Source organism: Diuraphis noxia, unplaced genomic scaffold (genome assembly GCF_037042655.1).
Source record: "Diuraphis noxia isolate RWA-SAM2 unplaced genomic scaffold, SU_Dnox_SAM2 contig0004, whole genome shotgun sequence".
Taxonomy (NCBI): Eukaryota; Metazoa; Arthropoda; class Insecta; order Hemiptera; family Aphididae; genus Diuraphis; species Diuraphis noxia.
Window position 1 is genome coordinate 42,564,952 of NW_028301714.1, and position 23,777 is coordinate 42,588,728.

General features: G+C 29.2%; 1 protein-coding gene across 5 annotated transcripts in view; it reads right to left on the minus strand.

The window, feature by feature from the left end:
- Nucleotides 1–877: 877 nt before the first annotated feature.
- The window catches only part of IP3K1 (inositol-trisphosphate 3-kinase-like protein), a 79,445-nt gene continuing 56,545 nt past the window's right edge, over nucleotides 878–23,777 (minus strand). For 3 of the 5 annotated variants that reach the window (XM_015513366.2, XM_015513369.2, XM_015513367.2), the window contains 6 exons: nucleotides 2,857–2,958; nucleotides 2,268–2,753; nucleotides 2,017–2,151; nucleotides 1,759–1,932; nucleotides 1,500–1,673; nucleotides 878–1,419 (listed from right to left, as the gene is read on the minus strand). In XM_015513366.2, coding sequence (XP_015368852.1) covers nucleotides 1,345–1,419; nucleotides 1,500–1,673; nucleotides 1,759–1,932; nucleotides 2,017–2,151; nucleotides 2,268–2,753; nucleotides 2,857–2,958 — 1,146 coding nt within the window. In that variant the 3' untranslated portion in view covers nucleotides 878–1,344. Of the gene's footprint in view, nucleotides 1,420–1,499; nucleotides 1,674–1,758; nucleotides 1,933–2,016; nucleotides 2,152–2,267; nucleotides 2,754–2,856; nucleotides 2,959–11,561; nucleotides 11,736–12,084; nucleotides 12,672–23,777 lie in introns of those variants that run through there. The other 2 variants (XM_015513368.2, XM_015513370.2) reach the window with 2 other exon arrangements.

Consider the following 23,777-nt stretch of genomic DNA (forward strand, 5'->3'; position numbering starts at 1 on the left):
TTCTCTTTTTGAGCTGTTTATAATCAAGAGAAATTATGACTAGTTAAAAAAGCTTGGGAACTTTAATGCAAGTTTTTTGATAGCATTTTAAAAATTATTTTTAGTCAGAAATTCATAAAAAATTTCTTTTCATAGCTAACATTTATACAATATTAATAGATGATTTTCCACGAGCTTTTCGACCTAAAACAAATAAAAATTTACCAGAAAGTTACGCTAATTATAGCCATCTTCGATGTTTATACATTTTTTTAAAACTATTAAGTTCATTATATTTTATTCAAGTATCCCATACTTTTTCTGCTCAAAATCGTTTTTTGTAGACCCTGAATTATCTTAGAATTCAAATCTAACACATCTATCACAATGAAATACTTGACACTGTATGTCAGTAAATCAAAGCGACACCCACTCGTTAACTTATTTTTTCACTTTTACTTTAAAAAAAAAAAAAAAACTTACCTAAAATTAAGAAATATATTATAATAGGCTCTACCAATTGTATAAATAGTTAAAACAGCCTACCTTTGTGTATAAAACAGATAAATATTTTCAAAATTTATTTGGACAATTGTTAAAAATGGCCCACTTTTAATCTACAAAAGCTCATATCCGAGATCGAAGTCTATGTATGCTTTTGTGTGTTAATTAATACTAATTTAGACAATATAATGAAGAATATAGTAGAATTCAATAATTAACAAATAAAAGTTTAAAGGATCATAAAATGTTTATGATCAACACAAAACTTTCAATTTATGATTTTCCAGTATGAAAAGATGTACAACAATTAAATTTGTAAATAATAATTTAAAATTATTCATCTGGAAAATTTAAAGAAAGAATAAATTTTCACAAAAAGAAACAAAAACAATCATTATAATATGTACATATAAATAAATGTATATTTTGTAAATACAAAAAAAAAGTTAAAAATAAAAATGCGTAATATTTATACAAATGTTAATACTGGACAATTTATTATAATAAGTGAATCGAGAATTTAGGTACATAAACCTGTTGCAGTATGAGTATAAAGCCAAATTAATAATTTATTATTTTCCCACGCATCTTTAATGAGTTCTCTGATAACAAATGCTCAGGCAAAATCAGTCGCGTCAGTCAACACTGATCGAATTAATATTAAAAAAAAAAACAATATTATGTTATGATATATACGACTAAAAATTAATTTTAAGAACAAACGAAAAAAAATAAATAGTAATTGTGTAAAAATGTAAACACGTGATAGTAACGAGGATGTGAACCACGTTCGTCTCGACGTAGTGTAGGTGAAAATATTATTGACTAGATGAATTCCACGAGAAAGTTGAAGAACAGTATTCAATTTTCCACTTTAATAGAGCTCGACGGTGCTACGGGATCTTTTGAGACAGGAGTATGTAAATTCTCAGTTGACTGAAAACAATAAGACAATCGAATGTTAAGCAATGTATCGCCAAAGTATAGACTTTTGGACGTGAATATGATAAACTTACCTCTATGAGATGATCAAGACCAAACAAGAAACCTTCTTCGTGGTTGCCAGGCACCCATGGTTGTCTGTGGGTAAGTACCGTGTTCTCTGGTACGTGTCTTGTTTTGGCGAAATCAATTAGCCACGCGCCAACCTTAGTATCGTCGTAAATAATCAAGATACTGCTACCAACGATCTGTAATAAAATATTGATTTTTTAGGTTTTTTTACTAATCAAAAGACTACAAGTCGTCTTCATAACGTGTCTTCCGATGACTTACCTCGTGAGTTTTAAAATAATGAGAACGATCCAATTTCGACCGTATTTCATTCAGTCTGGCCACCAGCCTTTGTTTGATGTCATGGCGGTCGCCCAGGAACAAGGCAAGCGTGTTATTCACTTCTTCGTCGCTCTTCACAGTCTTCAAGTCCGTCACGGGCGGGGAACCTCGAAACTATCAGGTTATCACAACAGTTAGTATAGTAAAAAAAACAGCAATCGGTGCTTTAATGCACTCGCAAATGTGCGCGTATATTACCTTCATAGCCTCAATTCTAAAGCCGTGACTGCATGTCGAACTCTGTTCCTCTCTGAACTGCATGTACCGCAGTTTGGTGACCGCTTGCAGGTTGCGTTCTTCGGCGTTCGGTGCTTCGGGGTCCACGGCGATCATCTGAATTAAAAATTAAAAACAAAAAAAAAAACAAATTGTTTTAGCACATTCCTCGTTATTGGCGTGGGTCGTATGGCAGACGAGGGTTAATGTCGTTTTGCAGGTTGCGCTCTCACCTTGAGGTACAGGTCTTGTCGCGCCGTAGAGTTTTTCACTTCAGACTCGAGGAACGTGCGCGTGCCCATTTTGATGTCCATGACGTTGGGGTCCCGGAACCCGTACAGCAAGTCTTGCAGCTCGATGAACGTCTGTCCGTTGTACTCGACTTCCCTGTAATACTTCGGCACGATGTCCTGAAGACTGGGCTCGTTGGAAAGGGCTTCGTACACGTCGCGCTCGGTGCCGCCACTGCACTTCTTCCATATCGTGCCCAAGCCGGCAGGTGCGAAACAGTCCGGATGTCCGGACAGCTGGAACCACGACTGTTGTTGTGGCACGCCCGTGGCCGACCTGCATGTCACCGGCTGGACGTTGGAAGCCACCACTGTTTCTTGAGATTTGGCATTTCGTACTTCGGTATCCGTTGCCGCACCAGCAGCTGTGGTCGTGCTGTTGTTGCGCAGCAACACATCACTGGCGGGCGCGCTCAACTCCAAAGCGTTCTAAACAATCAAAATCTACACTTTACCATCTCGCCGATAATTTTGAGAATTTAAACCTTGGACGGCTTTTTCTGTCGTCGACGACAATGTATCGTATACATACCAACGCCAAGAATTTCAACAGCGAGTTTTCTTTCTTGTGGTTCTTTTTGGCCGACGAATTCACAGGATTGCACTGCGAGCTCTTCCATTCGTTTTCGGTTTGCTGAAAAATAAAAATGAAAATTATAAACATTATTATCTTAACGATTTCAAGACCCTAATGAACGAATGCATCATATAGTGAGGCGACAAACTATAAATGTATTATGCAATATATTAGGAGTGATACACGCATAGAGAATATCTGAATATACCACTACATTTTGATTCTTGACACCGCCAATTTCCGCTTTTTCTCATCCAAAATAAAATTACGCACAAAACAATAATATATATATATATATATATATATACCCAAGCTATACATGTATACATATTATACTGTCACCTCCATACTAATGAACACACATCGCGAAGCCCTTGGAATTCTAATTACAAAATGCATATACGTTTTACTGACAAGACTCATACGGTCAAGGTAAACCTCATATTTTATGTATACTAAATAGTTGTGAATTGGATTCACCTTATACATTGATATTATATTATTTTTTTGTTACTTTATTATTATTATTTTTTAAATTACGTGCGTCATTAAATACACAAAAACTATGCGCAAAATTATTATACGACGCGCGGTTTCAAATAATGATCGTCCGACGCCGATCGACATAAAAATTTGTTTATTTTAGTTGACCGTTGGCACGACGTAAGAACGTTGAGTTTTCAACAAAGTGTGGTCTTCAGTCACGTGGTGATGTGGTATTTAATGTGCACAGTCGTGTTATTGTTATTGTTACTGTTCACAAGAACCCCCAGGAATGTTGCACGAAAATGATGTTACGTTAAGAATAATAATTATTAAATGTTTTCAAAATCTATTTTTAAACTTATTTGCAATCGCTATCGAACTGAATGTAATATAATATACCGATACAAAGTATACTCATGAATTTCATCATAGAACGTGATTGAATTACCAACAGTCATAGAAAGGCGTTGTCTCTGCTGGTTTTGGATATTCAGTACTTTGAATAGTATTTAATGATAATATTATAAATTATTACAGTCGATATCGTTTTCCGTTTGAACCATAAATGAAATAGCATTTACAATTAACTTATACGAGATATTATTTATTACTTAATGACTTATTTGCAAACCAACACATTAGAGAACAATTATTGTCGTGTCAGCTAATATTATTTAAGAACTCCGAACGATTACATTTATTTTAAAACTACTTTAATACCTAACACGAGTACAACGATTTAAGTAATTTAGCGACCATAGTTTATATTTTGGTCTGTAATTTTGTATGTATTTGCTAGTTACCACTGCGAATACAATATGTAGCCATAACGCAAAATGTTTATTTTATGTGTAACAAACAAATAGATAACACCTAAGGCGTTTTTGTAAAAACTGAGGTATGATATTATGTGCAAGGGCCTGGGATACAGCCGTGAGCATATCGGAATGGAGACTTGTTGCAGACTTGTTTAATTATGAGTGGAAATAAGAGTCTATTATCATAGTATAATGATGGACACTGGCCCTATAAACTGGTAGTACTACCAGTTAATCACTCAATAATTAGTATAGCCATCAGTCTGGTAGTACAAGATAAATATAAATTCTTTGAGTTGGATGTTCAAAAACATGTTTGGATATAAAGTGCCTATCCTCCTATTGGACATATAGACCATACGTTAAAAACACATCATAAATTATAAAATATGAAATATTAATTTAACAAATACTATAGAAACAACAAAACTATTTAAAAGCAGTCGTTAAAATGTTATTATTTCATTAACCTTCCATAATCGTTACGATAAAAATGTTACTAGTCAATTCTTAATAGAACTTTCTACTCGAATCCACAAATAATTTTGAATTTCTGATCATATATTTATACCATTTAATATTAAAAGATTTTATAATCAAAATAATCGAATCTAAAATGCATAAATATATAGCATTTAATCTTTTCAATAAACACTTCATTTTATAAAATCAAAATGATAACTATTCCCAACTCCCAAGTCGTAATAGTATACATGAATAATATAATTTAAAATTAAAATCGTAACAGCAATACATTGTTAAGGCCAAATCAATTGTATAAAAATTAAACTTAAATTCCAATAAAAATTTTACCTAGTACCTACTATATTACCACAATTTTGAATAAACTATTTACATAATATTAACAATTATACTAATTCAGCTAATAATAAAATAAATTTATTTTGTATTTTACCACACTGCATTACGGATGCATAAATTTAGTTTTAAATGTGTTATGTGTGTACAACATGAACAAACAAAAGTGAAAATACAATAAAATAGTTTTAAATACATAACCAATTACAAATAAAAGCAGAAACGTCAGCCTTTGATCTAATAATTAACGTAATAAATTATATTAGTATATACATAGGTATTAGAGAAACTGTAGCTAATAAAGAAGCTCCTATAAAAAAAAAAAAATTAGGTAGATTGAAATGTGTCATTTAACGCACGTGCATCACATTTCTGTGTGATTATTTATTAGTTCACAATAACGAATAATTAGTTATCTATGCATTGTAAATATCAGCAGTCGGAAGTACAATGCGATTGCAAGCTGTGAGAAATAAACAATAATAAAGTGACGACTGGCGTTATTTCACGTTTTCGAAGACTAGACTGAATACCTATATGTGTAGAATAATACGAAATACAAAACGAGGAAATGATCAGTATGCCATGGGGCAGCAGCATGTGTTATATCAATTTCACTTCAAATGAGCGAACCTCAAATCTGAAAAATAATTATAATAACAACACTTACGTATTCGCCAAACGAAAGATTTCAAAAGAAATTAATTTTAAAAAAAAAATTACAACGTTAAACACGTGTATTGTGAATATTAACAAATAATAATAAACAACACCGTATAATATACATGACATATCATCGGATCAAATGATATAGGGACCAGCGACAACGATAATATATCAACGAAGGTTAATGATTTGCAGTTATACTTAACGCAAAAATGTTTGACGATAACAGAATGATTTAAATGCACTTTTAGGTTTGCGGTCAAACGAAGGAAACGAGAACAAATAGGTATATTGGAGGTGATCAATATTATAAAATCGTATCACGTGAGCATCACGTTCATGTGGAAAGATATATAAATACAAAATATATAATATGATAAAGAACGCTGCTCTGATTATGAAAATATACCAGATAATACTTACATTCACTCAATCGATACAATATCAGCATTTATTAAATATTATATAATATTATAATTAATATTATAACATATTATGTTCTTAAATTAATTTAATAATGTTATAATTAATTAAATAATATTAGTTTAAAAATAAAAATAAATATATAATACAAAAATAAATGCTGATATTGTGTTGATTGAGTTATTATTAGGACCAGACAGGTGTAAAATTTCAATATAATATACCTAGTTCTTAATACATTAAACGTGTTTAAATTTAAAAATTTTATCAAATCTGAATGGATTATCTATTTTCAGCCAACATATTATAGAAGGTGTATTAATATAATATTAAAATCTTAAATATCAAATGATCCGTTCAACCCTAACGCACTTTGTGTATGTAATATATATGCACTGCGGTTGTCTGTTAACATTGAATAGGATAATAATAATTTTAATTAATGTGTACCTATACAATATGTAGGCAATTAAAAACGTTTATATTAAAACTTAAATTTCATTTAGATAAATACAACTTTATGTTATGTTAAATTCTCTATATTGGGAGTTGGGGTAAAATATGCACTTCCGTTTACTCAACCCGGCATGACATTAGAGTCACAATTACCATTCATATTATGGTAATATACTAATATGCAATAAATAAAACAGTATATTTTAAATGTACTAATACGTTATAGCGTGTTAAGTTAATTTTAATAAGAAGCGAAGTTTTTAAATTTTTTACGACAGTGAACTTAATTTCCGTGCATAAGTATACTTATTATAATTTAAAGGTTTTAAATTAATTCGACCCAATATACCTTTTATTAATATATTCAATATAATTATGCTAAATAGGTAACTTTCATATTGAAGTCCATGTGTACACAAAGGCGTGCATTTGTGTTTGACGCATTTATGTATTATGTGTGTACATTTATATTATATACCTTATATATTATAACTAACAGTGCAATGATCGACATGTATGTAATACGACCTATGCGAATATCGTATAATGAGAAGTACGTCAGGAACGATGCCGTAATTTAAAGTTGGGATGTTTTTGATTTATATAAATAAATACTTAGACCACGATGACCCCGAGTGTTTACACATATAAGGCGGCAACTCGTTAAAGAGTTTATTATAATATAATATTAATAAGGATTCTATAGACAACAATAATAAACTATAGCCGATAACCAATAACCGATCTTCTCCTCTTTCGACACGTTCTTTTCGAAACACATTTCAATAATATACTGCACGTATAAAGTCATTCAAAATGCATCATAAGTAAACATTTAATGTTTTGACGTCACAAGACATTTCAGACTTAACATGGGCACTTGATTTATTTTTAGAAAATTATTGCTGTTAGAGCATGTTGTGTTTCAGCGTAGTGCTAAACAACAATTTAACAGTAATACTGAATTTTTACAGTGGTGCTCTCAGCAAATATATTATTTTAATTTTTACCATCCATTTTCTGTAATAGTTGTACGTTTAATGTAAAGTCAAAAAGTGATACTTGAGTGAAGTCAAACGCAGAAAAGAATGAAAAAGTGGTGCAACTCCATTATTTGCTGAGGCCACTGACCTCAATAGACTTTCTCTTTATCATCTGATTGAAGACGAGTTTCTTTAATTCTTTAGTTAACTATTCTATACCAATGATATTCATAAAATTATTATTAAAGACATTTTATATACAAACAGAAAGTACATTTCTTAGAGTAACACCTTTATAGTGTTAGTCTACATATTAAGAAATAAGACTTAATCATATCAATTATAACATCTTATGAACACCAAAAAACTGTTAACGATCTTATAAATATTTAACTGATTTATTAAACAAATACTAAATTTAAAGGATAATCTGCAATTTTAAGTTTCAGCTTATGTAATAAAAAAACTGAACAAAAAAAAATACTAAAAAAAATGTTGGTATATAATATCTAACCAATACTTAAAATTATGAATAAATAAAAGAAATGGATATAATATACCTCATTAAATTATAAATACTATATCATCCTTGACAATATCAGTAATACATTTTTATGTTTTTAAATAGATATTTAAAAAATATAAATGTACAGACATATTATTTAAATAAGTATATAAAATGTGCACACACATAGTATTATAATGAAATTATAAAAGTAATCGATTAATGTTTTATTAAAATTTCAAGATAACAAAGTTCATTTATCAATGCACATAAAAATATTGCAAAAATAATAATAAATATTTAGCTACATTAAAAGTTTAAAAAGCTAATTTATATAAAATATTAATTTATACCAACTTAAATGTAATAAGCGGCAGTGAAATTATCCGTATAAAAAATTTATCTAACCGACTATAACTAATTCCACTTGGATGTTGTCTGCATCATCATTTTTCTAAAAGAAATTCATGTTTCATAATTCATAATTAATTGAATATAATAAAATACCTACAATGACTACAATGGTAAATCATTTTTATGTTCAAAATGATTTTGAAGAAATGACAAGAGTTTTAGAATGTATAATTTGAAATATATTTTACCTGGTAAAATTTTTCAAATTGACAACTAAAATAAGCACAATAGGTATAACGCGTAATTTACATAAATACTATGAAAATACTACTTTCTTGTTACTATCATATATATGTAAATCAATTTGTTATAACTATATATACCTACATATTTAATTGCAAAATTAAGTTACTATATAACTAAATATATTTTTAATACAAAAATAAGTTTCAAGATAGGTACTTGATTTTTTATTGTTATTAAATTGACATCTAGGTAATTAAAAGTAGTAATACAAAAAAATAAATAAAATTAGCCTTCAGTTACAGCGTATAATATTATAGGTACCTGCCATTTATTAAGGAACCACATGTTTCTATACGGTTCTGATGACGTAAAAATACGTTGTAGTTAAGTTATATTATATTAAGTAATAGGTAAGTATATATATATATATATATATATATATATATATATATGTATTTAATTTTATCATTTATTTGAAAATGTCATTAATTTGTGACAGTTATTATTATCTATGGTAATTTCCAACATACTATTGTATTATTATTAAACAGGTATTATTGAGTTTATGACGACAATATGACATGCCACATGATGGTTCACTTAAAAGTTAAAATAATAAAACAATGAATAATGAATGAATAAAGACTGATGTATCTTTGTTCTTAAAGAAAAAACATTTACTAATACAAGTGCAAAAAGTCCTTTTTTCGTGAGAATATCATAATAAATAGGTAACTCTATTAGTACCTACTATAAGGTTACATTTTGTTTACTGTAATTCAGTTCGTGTTTATACATTTTCCTTCGTGCCACTGTGCCAGTTATGATATCAAAATTTAAGATAGCTGATACACAACATTATACTGTTGTATAAATTACAATTGTCAAGACACTGCATTACACAGTTTTACATTATAATTAACTTAATAATATGTAACATATTATAAACCGATGACCATAAACTATGAATACACACGATTCGAATAATATTAAAGCCTTTATGGCTTTATATTTCACATAATACGAATTATTTTTTAATTATCTACTTAGGTATTTAAGAGCACGCAAAACGGCGAAAATGACTTTTTAGCAGCATATAAAAACAACGATGAATTCATTAGGTATACCAAGAGTATACCAGTTAAAATTTTAGCCCACCTGTCCACCATAATCAAAATTTAAAATATGGTATAAAAATAAATAATCATGCAACATTCGAATTTGTAGCTTGAAATTATTAAAATCAAATAATCTGATATTACAAATTTATGACTTAATTATTATTTATGAGGTACCTACTGCTAAAATTTAACCATTATCAGAACGAATTTATAATAGAGTTATGAATAATATAATTTGCAAAAAATGTTCTCGTTAAAATATAAAAAATAATAAACTTCAATTTATATTACAAGTTTAATAGTTATCACCATAATAATGAAAAAATATCATATTTTACAATAATATATCATAAGTAAAAATAGATTTCTGGGAGACATAATATTAATTTATGTGGTACCTAATTAAGATCACGAATGAAATATACAGAATAATATATTGAATCATTTGAATCATGTAGGTTAAAGGAACCGGTAATGAATAGGATTTAAAAATAAATGTAATAATGTGAGATTTATTGACGGATTAAAACTGGAGACAAAAGGCTATTAGTTATAACGGCCATTAATTCAATATAAAACCACGTCATGTCTATTCCCGAAAGTACCGAGAATGATATAGCAACCTAACCTTATCTTAACGATTGACAATCAAAAGTGGGACAAACTTACGATCATGAAAAAGTCAAATTGTCAAATTATTTATCACGTAGGTACAATGTACATAATATAATGTGGCAACGTGTATATTGACATAATAATATAAAAATGTAATCAACAGTCAAGGTTTTCGTCATCCGACGAGTCTATTGTTTTACGCAAAAAAGTAGAAAAAAACATTTAAATAGAAACGTGTACTTAATTATTTCAGTTTAAATTAACGACGACGAGTCCTTGTGACGTGCAGCAGCGATCAACACTGTTGGGAGTACCTACTTCGGAGAAATGGCTATTACATATTAAAATAGATACGTAAGTATCATACGAAATACGATTGAAATTCAAGGGAACACCCAGCCGACGAAACGGATAGGAAGGAAATCGGTGCACGCGCGTCGCTGACATCACCGATTCGACCGGATGTGTTTATTTTGAATGACGGACTTGGGTCAAAATTCCAAATTGTGTACTTTGAAATCAGTGAGGCCCCATAGATGTGTGTTTCACTGTTTTTAATAAATACAATTTTGCTGTACACGCGATGATCGCGAGGGAAACGAAGATACGGTGCCGTTGCAGCGAAGGAGCAGTGGCGTTAACTCGACAAACGGATAAAATATGACTATATAATGCTATATATACATACTTGCGATAACTGTAGGTACATAGTGTATGTATACGGCTAATACACTACCCGGATCACACATATTATGCATAAAAATATCAGAAATTTGCGATGAAAAAAAATTTCGCGCGTAATAATAAATTGCAAAGAAAACAACCAAATAATCGTATCGCTGAGTAAATGTCTAGTTTAAAAATAACACAGTTTTAGTATAGGTACATATAATATATTATACATGTATATTTATTTAAAAAACTTGCGAATATGATTATAACGTATACCTATATAGTCAGATTAGCGCGAAGCGTTATGCAAGAACCAAGGCTAAAATGTGTATATAATCATATTTAGAGTAATCTAAAAGCGGTTGTTTTATAACGCATAGTCTTTTTTAAATGAAAATTATTTAGGGCACACTTCGGTTTCGCGGTTTGTACCGAAATTACCTCGGTAATTACGGTCTGCGTTTATTTTAAGTATACTTCACACAATGTCACATACCTGTTGAATGAGTTTGCCCATCGCTGCTAAGTCAGGGGAATCGTGCTAAGGATACGTATCAGTTATTTTAATTTTAAACGCACGTGGAAATACTAAATTATAATGTCAAAAATTGTCTACATCGTATAAATATGGTGTAGATGACACTCTGCACACGACGTTAGATTAGAATTTTGTAATTTGTATCATAGTGGTTGGCGGGCTACAAACTTACTACAATTATTCCCAACGGAAATATAATATTTTACAGCTGATTCTGGAAACAGCGGCGATGGAAGGGGCTGTTTAAAAATAAAGCGTTTTTCGGGTATTTACAGCGATAGTAATTCATTTACCTGCGCGCTCAATCATGTAGGTATCAATAATAATGTAACGATAATATTGGTAATCGTTCGCACATCATGAATTCATGACTGCTTCAGTTGCAACACGCATCGAGAATATATTATAATAACAATAACGTGCAACTATACGGATTTACGAACAGTAGGTTTATCATGATAATAAAATTGCGTCAACTCACTTTGCCGGACATAAGTTTTTCTAACTGTCCGATGGCTTTGGAGACTACGGTGAACGAGTCAAAGAACGATTGTCGACTGGCCACAGGGCACACGGTCATGTCGCTCATTCTCATATTATACTTTTGAGTTTGAATAATTTTATCTTCACGATGCGACAACGGCGGCGCAAACGGTAGGAAATGCGACACAAAATAGCACCGGCGCAACAATCGGGATAAATAATAATAATAATAATAATATTATTATATAATATTGAAATGCTTTCGAACAAACACGTGGCTATCGGTCGACAAACGAACGCTAGACACTCGGGGGATGATGAATCGGGGGTATAACGACCGTTATTATTAAAACTGTTACGACTGCGATAACGCACTACAGCAGCTGACGATCGAATGTTGCCGGTTGTACCACAAGTGCATTTACGATAATATACGTGCGATAACCGCAATACGCTAATTGTTTATTATGCTAAAAAAACAATATTATTGTAAAACAACACAAAAAACTGGCGGCCGCGTGTCGTCGACGGACCGTGTTCGTAGCGGACGCGCACGGGAATGGAAGACCCAAACAAAACCCAATCCAATAGTATAGTGGCAGACTTCGATAATCGTGACCAACGCTCTCGTACACGCACGCGTGTAAAGGTGAAAACACGACCGATCGGCTATGGTGTGGGGCGAACTCGGCTCAGAGGTTTCCCCCTCCCCGAAGACGACCGCAAACGGCTATTATTGTACATGTATAGTATACATAAATAAAATATTATATACTCATTACTACTGGCTCATATTTTAGGTCATCTAAAAAAAGCGTGCGGACAGTAGCGGAATATTTATATCAGCTATCAATATTATTATTAAGGACATGTTATATGGTATACAAGCATATAACATATTACATTATATACATGTGTACGCATTGATATTTTTAATATGTAAATGATTGTTCATAAATAGCTACTATAATACTAAATTGTTGGCTGTTGTACTACCTGTTGTTTATAAAAATGTACCGTCGTCGTTTGTTATTGTTTTTGGCTGGTATACATAATGTTTGTAATGATTTTTGAAAGCAATTTTTCTATTATATTTGCACCAGATTGTAATTACCGTATTATAAATTATAATGTATAATTTATGTGCAAGCGTCACGTGTTCGTCTTGGATATGGCTGATATGTACAAATCCAAAAGAAAAATTTTGTGATTGTACTTAAATTTTATACAATATAATGACGTAATATTGTAAAAAAACAACATCAGTAAATTTTAAACGAGTACCTAATTGAATAATAAAAGTGGTTTGAACTATTTGGTATTTTTTCAGCATTTTAATGGGCAATGGAAAACAATTAACGACAATCGTCAAAACCAAAACAATTTGTAAACTATTTTGTAGTTAAAAATCCATGAAATTTTTGATTTTAACACCTAAGATTTGAAAATTTAATTCATGATAACATTTATCAGAATTTAAAATACGCTATTCTTAGATTTCCATAATATTTTTTGCTATGAATAAATCTTAAGCGATTAATCTAATGCATACTACTAGCTTAATTAATACAATTATAACTACTTAAAAATATCATATCATTAGAACTTTAAATAATCATATAACGATTCAATAGCATTCAATTAAAACAATATTAAAATCTAAATTAAACATAATATATGAGCGTATTATGCCATCAAGAATAAGACGATTAAAAAACTTAAGTAGTAATTAAATAATATAACCTATAAAGCATTAAAAAATAAAAATATAAAATACTGGACACGTATAGATTGTATGCTGACAGTTGAGTATTTATCTCACTTTACTTAACTCGGTGAAAGTGCTTTGTATCGTGCTGTTTATTTAATATTTATAATTATAACATAAGTATATTTTTTATACGGCATATTTAATAATAATGAATAAAAATAGCATATAATACGTTATTTTTTTAGACTTAAACCATAACAATTGTAAAAATGAAAGAGGTTTAATCACGTTTTCATGAAATAGATGTAATATTAGTAGTAATATGTGTAGGTAATGACATAATCTAATTTTTCAAGGCTATTAACTTTTTATTTTTGCAAGGTTATAATTAAAATAATAATTATAATAATTAATTATTTTCTCAATTTATAGTGATCATCAACTGATGTTAGGCGACATATAAATATAGTCAATTTTATTTTTTTTAAATTCCATAGTAAACAAATTAAATTATAGTTTTAAAATAATAAAAATATGCTAATGATAGTCATAGCTGCCAATGCATAAAATCAAAATAAATAAACAATAATATGGGTATTTTAAATAAGAACTTACACGAATAAATACAATTTAGGCTATTTTTAATAAACAAAATAATAATCTAAATCATAATATTATTAATTTAATAATCCAACCCTTATATATTATGATAGTTTTAAGTGGGTTATTTCAATAGTAGGTACATTATAAATTATAATTTATAATAAAACACGATACATGGGGTATACATAAAATACAATCCATATTGCTCTAAATTTTATTTGAAATACTATTGTATATAGAATACAGGTTAAAGAATAAGATTCCACATAGTAACTATAATATGTATAGTAACACTACATGATGGTATCAATAAATAATTAAAGTATAGATATTAGATAGATCAAGTGCAACTAGATACCTAAACATTTTTGAAGAGGGGGGAGCTAGAGGCTTAATGTGTTTAATTTGGTGATGAAAAACGTGTATGAGATAGTATATTTCAAAATTATTTTTGGCTTTTAATTGGTTTAGCTCAGGGCGGTCTTACCCGCGACCCTTAATCTTTTTTTATGGTCCATTTTAAACGACATATGTAGTAAACTAGTAAATATGTTTAATAATTTTAAAGTGTGACCAAAAAAAAAACAAGTGTCATTAATTATTAAAATTCAAAGTTTCAAACAAATTTGAGTAACCTAATCATCATAATTATAAATTAATATTAATCTGTAAAGGGAAAACTTACACATGTATTGATATTATAAAATAAAATATGATTATAAATGTTTTTACTATTGTATAATCTTTATGGTATAAATGAATTTATAAATATGTATAAATATTATAAATGTGCTATAAATAAAATGTAGGTACTATAATTATTAATAATTATATAATAAATGTTATGATTGTATTGAATGTGTAAATTGGTACGCCTAATTTTCGTATTTATTTTGGATTGACCCCTTAGTTTAGCCCATAAGTCTACCCTTATTAGTCATTTGCAACTACGAAATCAAGAATATATTAGCAACACTGGTTCATCGGATAAATCATTTAATCATATATATTTTTATAAATCGGCCACATATTTTGTTAGAACGATATTATAATATTTGTAACTACATCATAAAATTTAAAAAAACTTGAACAAATATTTATTTAATTTGCGACAACGAATATATTTTAAAACTATAAAATACTTCATGCTTTTACAATTAATTGCTAGGTAGTCATATTAAATGTGTTGAAATTTATAAATACTGTATTTTAAACAAATACCTATTAAATGGCTTGAATTAACTTATAATTGTTTATCATGAAAAAAATTATGTACATATTTATAACTAGGCGATTGTAAATCCCACCGATTTACAAGTAATCGATTTTAGGATTGGATTTATAACATGTAAATTTCACTGATAAGTTTTATAATAAAATAAAATTAAAATTATGATTTAAAAAAAAATTATTATTTATTTTCCTTATTTAGCAGTATTTATATTAACAAAAAAAAAAAAAATAAACACATAATAGGTATATAAAAATATTTATAATGATCAATAATAATTTTATTTTTTTTTATTGATCTAAAGCCCGGCGATTAAGGCCATTAGCTATAAATAGGCCATTGGTTGTAGGGTGAAACGATAGGGGTTATTTTTGTGTATTGAGTTTGTAGGTTTTTTAAGTGGATAGGGTTGTAATACGTGTTTGTGTGGCAAGGATATGTTGCTAAAAATCCCGGGTGGTCACCCATCCGAGAGCTAGTAACTGCGGCCGGTACGTACACTCAGTGCGTTTCCGCAGATGGAGCATACGACCGCGCTTCACCAAGCTACAATACTAATATGTTATAATTTATATACAGATTTAATACGAGTATATATAAATATATTATATATTATATTTAGATACTTAAATCTTTTTTCATTTATTTGAAGATTTTATAATAATTAAAAATGATTACCTGAGTTAGCCAAAAAAAAAATATGTATAATCATGAATGAATCAGAAAAAAAATTACTTGAATACAATTTAAAATTGAGTTTTTTAATGATTATAGATGCAGCTTTGGCGAATTGCATTATTGTCTCATAGAAATATTTTTTTCCTTGTATATAACAAAACTATATAGGGTTTAAATATTTTTGGCATGTTTTTGATCGAGAATTCCTGAGTTTATTAGGTTCATTATTTTTACGTAAAAAAACGTACTAGTGGAATTTACATTTAAAAAAATGTTAAAAGATTGCAATCGCCAATCGGTGGGGTTTGCATGCACCTATTTAACTATTTAGTTGGTTAATATATTTTTTAAATGCCATATTGATAAAATGATAATTGAGTCTAGGAAAGTTTGTTCAGAAATTTATAGAAATAATATATAAGATATGGATGCATATATTTGTAATACCTATTTGATATTTTATGAGTTAATGGATTCATCAGTTTTCGCTGATAAATGATCTGATTATTTATATTTTAAAGCTTTATACCTGTCTAATAAAAAGTTTATTTATTACAATTAATGTTAAAAATAATATATTTTACAGCGACTAAACTACTAAATTATAAATAGTTTTTGAAAATAATTGCATTACTGTAATTTATAGCCGATTTTCTAAAGCCGTTAAAAATTAAAATAACATGCTTAGACATTAAATAAAAATATTCTTTAAGTGTATTCTCACTTAATACGCAGTAGGTATAAAATAATTTTCGAAACATCTAAGAGAATAAACGTCAACGAAATGCAATCGCGTGTATGGAGAATGATGATGCTTATTGATGAAAATAATACAATAGTTACCTATAATTATAGTATGTAATTTGGTAAGTTTCAACTGCCTCCTATTTTAAAACGCGATTTAAATAATTTTATGAAACATTCAAACATAATATAGCCGTATAAGTGAAAAAAAAAATTAAGAAGATAATATTTCTAAATAATAAAGTCTCTGATAATAAGGCTTTGTGGTATGACAGTATGGACGAGTGGAGTGGTATACTGCATGTTAATATGAAGTAACAACCTATATGGTCATACTAAGGATAATCAATTACGAAATTTTATCTATATATCATGACAAAATTTAAGGACTTTCTTTAAGTCAATCGTTGTCAAGATATGGATGCATATATTTTTAATATTTGATATTTTATGAGTTTAAATTATTAAATTATTGATAATTTATGGACCAGTATATAACAATGAATTGGGAAGATTTGAAAGAAGGAAAAATGAAAATCTGCAACAACTATACAATAAACCGAATATAAGACACTTCTAAATCAGAAAAAGGCTGGAATGGGCAGGCCATGTCTGGCGAGCCGAAGACACGATAATTAAGAAAGTCACTTAGGAAAGTAAAATAACGGGCAAAAGACCAAGAGGCAGACCCCGGCAGAGATGGTATGATAGAGTATAGAAAAAGACTTAAATAAGATCAACCCATTGCTAGATATGGGAGTGGCATCGAATAGGGAGAAGTGGAAAGGCATTTTAGAAGCGGCGATGGTCCTCAATGTACCGCTATAAGCCTAAAAGAAGAAGAAGGAGAAGATATTTTATCAGTTAATGGATTCATCTGCAGTTTTCGCTGAAAAATGATCTGACTATTTATATTTTAAAGCTTTATACCTGTCTAATAAAAAGTTAATTTATTACAATTAATGTTAAAAATAAAAGATTTTACACAGCCATAAAGGTACCCTGATATACGTTTGCTCATAATAAAGATATGATATGAATGAAATGTAGCCTATTGGCCACATCTTTCAAAAAAGGTCCGGCCATGTCCCGATCTTATAAGCCCTTAACATGGACTTCAGCACCACTAAAGTTAAACTTTGTAGAAGATTGCGCTTTGCTTAGTTGTCCAATATTAAACGAGATTAATAATATGTCTTCCGTAGATATTGTGTATTAATGAATATGGTATACTATTAATATGATTGAATCATTTTAATTAATTATAATTAAGTTATTTACGCGATTTTCAACATTATATTATATTTTATTTTATCATAATATATTTTACTAGGTACCAACTTTTATATCATGTAAGTTGATTTCCTAATAACTAGGGAACGGATTTCATTGTAAATACATATTTTTATTAGAATGAGATATTTTAAATCTGATAAAAAATGTATACGATTTAGATCATTCTAATTAAAATAAACCCAAATTTACTTTACATATTTTTACATATTTTGGTATAAATACATATTTGGTAAATAAGTACATATTTTAGTACTTATTTTAGTGATTTTTAATTTTTGACAACTTTAAACTTTATCTGCTTCGTATAAATTAACAAGATTCGAGAATTCGAGAATTCACAGGTTTTTCAGAGAAATATACCGGACAACAAATTCCATATGAAATTACCATCCAAAAGAATTATGTTAGTATAATTTACGAGGAAACATTAAAATCAATCAGACAGTTTATTCGAACGGTCATTAGTCAATATAAGAGTATTTTCCGACCAAAACGTCACAATTTTTCATTTGCAAACCTTCAACAATATGTTGCTTCGCATTGTTATGTTCCAGAATAATACTAGTTTTATATACCTATACATCGTTTGTATTACTTTCATTTATAAAATATTTTTTTTTGTAATTTTCAATATCTACTATTTACTAATACGTTTTTTCGATATACTTTTAAACATTTTTTTTTTTACATATTTCGATAAAAATAATTACATATTTTGATTTTTTTATTACAATAAAGTCCGTTCCCTACTAATAACCAATAAGTAATTACTAATGATAACTAATGCTTTATAACTATGTTCACTATAGTATACCTAGTCTAAAACTAGATAGCTATAATAATAATTTATGCTTGAAAAATGTTGGGACAAATCAAAAATAAAAACATTGACGGTACCTACATCATGACGTTTATTAAGATTTGTTAATATTTAACGGTTTTTTAGTGACGTATTTAGGATTTTGTCAAGGGGGATATACGTTAGCAAACATTTAATTTCCCTAAGAAGAGAGGATAGTTCATTTACCATCGACATCATAATATTATAAATAAGTAACAAATCAGAAACCAAGTGGTTAGGTTAGGTGATAGTGCATCCCTCATATTACCTCCGTTAATACGCTACTGACAAATATAGTTCTATTATTATGTATATCGGTTTAAAGGTTTATTATATCTATTTATACACGCACTCATAAGTTTTAATTACAAACATTTTTGTAGTCTTTATATCACGTACGTTTCACCAGCCCCCCCACTTTTATATTATAACAATTTTTTTATGCAATTATTTAGCACGTAATTAGCACGAATTTGCACGACTATTTTTGTAATTTGCACGATTTTAGATTGTGCGTAAAATCTAAAAATATCCATGGGGGGCTGAAGAAATATTTCACCAGCCCCGCCAAACATAAAAAAAGACAAAACAGAATTAATTCCTGTGCCAATATTTAGCACGTAATTAGCACGAATTTGCACGACTAGACCCGGAATTCGCACCTCACTCCCCCACCCTACAAATCGAATTTTCCTTTTTTGCGCATTTCCCCAGCCCCCCACAAAACTTAAATAATGTGATTTTCAAACTTTTTCTTGTCCCAATATTTAGCACGTAATTAGCACGAATTTGCACGACTAGACCCGGAATTCGCACCTCACTCCCCCGCCCACAAATCGAATTTTCCTTTTTTGCGCATTTCCCCAGCCCCCCACAAAACTTAAATAATGTGATTTTCAAACTTTTTCTTGTCCCAATATTTAGCACGTAATTAGCACGAATTTGCACGACTAGACCCGGAATTCGCACCTCACTCCCCCGCCCTACAAATCGAATTTTCCTTTTTTGCGCATTTCCCCAGCCCCCCACAAAACTTAAATAATGTGATTTTCAAACTTTTTCTTGTCCCAATATTTAGCACGTAATTAGCACGAATTTGCACGACTAGATCCGGAATTCGCACGTCACTCCCCCGCCCTTCAAATCGCATTTTCCCAAAGTATCAAATCATAATCATATAATCATGTTTTGTTGTACATATATATATTTCATGATAGTATCACGACCATATTATATTATTTAGCGCGTCTTTTTATCAATATTAATTCTAATTATACATTTTCATTAGATATTATTCATTTCATTTCATTTCATTTGTAATTGTTATTGCGACCGATGACAGTCGACAGTAATCGATTTACGGTCTGCAGTGTGCATTTTTATATTTCTTGAGTGTAATTTTATAATAAATTAATTGCACGTATATTGGTAATTATAAAAACGAACATATAACCACAAAAAAACGTCGTCTTATTGGACCCACTAAGGAAAAAGCTATTTCTTTAATGTTTGATGAAGGAATGGCTTGTGAAACAATAAGAGAAAGAGAGGCTGTCCGGCTTATGAAAAATGGTATGTAAAAATGTTTTAATTACACAACTAATAAACGATTATAAATTGTAGCATTTAAATCAAGCTATTATACAATAATAATAATTAACTGGTGTAATAATATAATGATAACAATCAATACAATAGTAAAATTATTATAATAAAGATAATAGTCAATTTTAGATTCTGAAAGAGTGATGAATGTATTGATTCTAAAATGATTTGTATTTTTTTTGTCTATGTACAGCATAACTTGTTAAAATAATGTTGCAATTTCATACATGGGGGGGGGGGGTGGTTGATGGTGCCTGATAGCAAAGTGAATATCCTTTGTGCATAAGAGAGATCAAAAGTATACATTTTCTAGCAGTTCTCAAAAAAATCGAGAAAAACAAAAACAAAAAAAGCGGGTAAGTCGTAGATGTCACTCTGCTGTACAGAAGGTTATAAGTGGGTTACTGTAATGGATGGAATGAAATTTGAATTCAATGATATTATATCATTGTATACGAAAAACGATTCTGAACTGAAACGGGGTTTATCTGTCTAGGATATATTATAGATTATTAAAAATTAATTCAAGCTTTTCTACCGAAAAAATAAATTTTTATCGATATTTATAGAAAAAAAAACTAAAAAAGTTGAAAAATTAAAATGTCAGTAAACAGCTCAAAACAAATCTAAATATTTTGAAAATTTTATCAAATATATAAAATGGCTATTTAAACATTCAGTCAACATTTCAAGTATCTGCGGTAATTTGTTTTAGAGTTACATTAATATTTTAAAAATGTTCATAAGATAGATACAAAAAAAAAAAAATATTATACAATAAAATGATGTACAAGTTACTATAACCTCATATAGTTAATTCAAATTATAACTATAATATTTTACTTATATAATTATTACTTATTTAATATTTTATTCTACAAGAATCACGTTTCATTGTAGTTTTTTAATGTGACAGCTCACAGCTGTTTCGTCACAGTACTAATATTATTATTTTTGTTTAATTAGATATCACTAATTGAATTATACAATTTTGCCCTATAGTAGAATTAATAGCTATTTCTAAAATAATATAAATTCTTATCATACTTCAAAAAGCAACATAAAACATGTAGCATCATAAATGATGGATTTAATACACATACAAAAAAAAATACACAATATATAATTATATTTGATACTCTGGGAAAATTCGATTTGTAGGGCGGGGGAGTGAGGTGCGAATTCCGGGTCTAGTCGTGCAAATTCGTGCTAATTACGTGCTAAATATTGGGACAATAAAAAGTTTGAAAATCACATTATTTAAGTTTTGTGGGGGGCTGGGGAAATGCGCAAAAAAGGAAAATTCGATTTGTAGGGCGGGGGAGTGAGGTGCGAATTCCGGGTCTAGTCGTGCAAATTCGTGCTAATTACGTGCTAAATATTGGGACAAGAAAAAATTTGAAAATCACATTATTTAAGTTTTGTGGGGGGCTGGGGAAATGCGCAAAAAAGAAAATTCGATTTGTAGGGCGGGGGAGTGAGGTGCGAATTCCGGGTCTAGTCGTGCAAATTCGTGCTAATTACGTGCTAAATATTGGGACAAGAAAAAGTTTGAAAATCACATTATTTAAGTTTTGTGGGGGGCTGGGGAAATGCGCAAAAAAGGAAAATTCGATTTGTGGGCGGGGGAGTGAGGTGCGAATTCCGGGTCTAGTCGTGCAAATTCGTGCTAATTACGTGCTAAATATTGGGACAAGAAAAAGTTTGAAAATCACATTATTTAAGTTTTGTGGGGGGCTGGGGAAATGCGCAAAAAAGGAAAATTCGATTTGTAGGGCGGGGGAGTGAGGTGCGAATTCCGGGTCTAGTCGTGCAAATTCGTGCTAATTACGTGCTAAATATTGGCACAGGAATTAATTCTGTTTTGTCTTTTTTTATGTTTGGCGGGGCTGGTGAAATATTTCTTCAGCCCCCCATGGATATTTTTAGATTTTACGCACAATCTAAAATCGTGCAAATTACAAAAATAGTCGTGCAAATTCGTGCTAATTACGTGCTAAATAATTGCATAAAAAAATTGTTATAATATGAAAGTGGGGGGGCTGGGGAAACGTACGTCTTTATATCTATGTATTAAACATAAAATAGTAGACATATATATTTATTATTTATGAACAAATAAAATACAATCAATTAATTTGAGTCACACTTTTTTAATTATCATTGCACAAAAATTTCACAAAAAAATCAACAGTATTCAATAAAATATAATTTTTAAATAAATGTTTTATTTATAAATCATTATTTATAATTATTATACATGATGCAATAACTCAAAACATGAATGTACAAATTATAGAAGGTACCTTATTTTACAATCATTTCAACAATGGAAAATTTCTGTATTTTAATATTTCAAAAATGTGAGTTTTGATTTAATTTTAATAATTATTATTATGTGACTATTCTGTATATTAAAAAACTTAAAATCGTTATCAATAAATAGGAATTGTTTTTATCAGTTTTTAGTGTTTAAAGTTTGTACTATACAGCACGTGAAAAATATCAATTAACGAAATACGACACCACGACGTTGAAAAATATTTATTTTGATAATAAATATTTAAATGAGGAATTTTTTTTTAAATTAATAATAAACTTTGGCAGCGGTGACCGTTGGCTGAAATTGTTTACATTTTTTTTTTTTTTACATAAACTTGATTTTTATATAGTTTTTGCAAAGTTTAATTTTTACATAATATTATATAATATACTTGTTTACAATACATTTTCAAGAGGAATTTTGTTTCAGAAATTAAATTTGATAAACGTCATATAAATTATGAACACTATATAATATGCTATAAAACGGAGTTTTGCTAGAATGTGATAATGATAATCTAACATAGTATTTAGCACTATTATAAAGTACACTGCAGGCGTCATGTTATAATGAAGTCAGCTTTAAAGTACGGCGTCACATACGATATAGGTATTTTTTAACAAAACAAAAATAATATTATAATTAACTTTAATAATGGA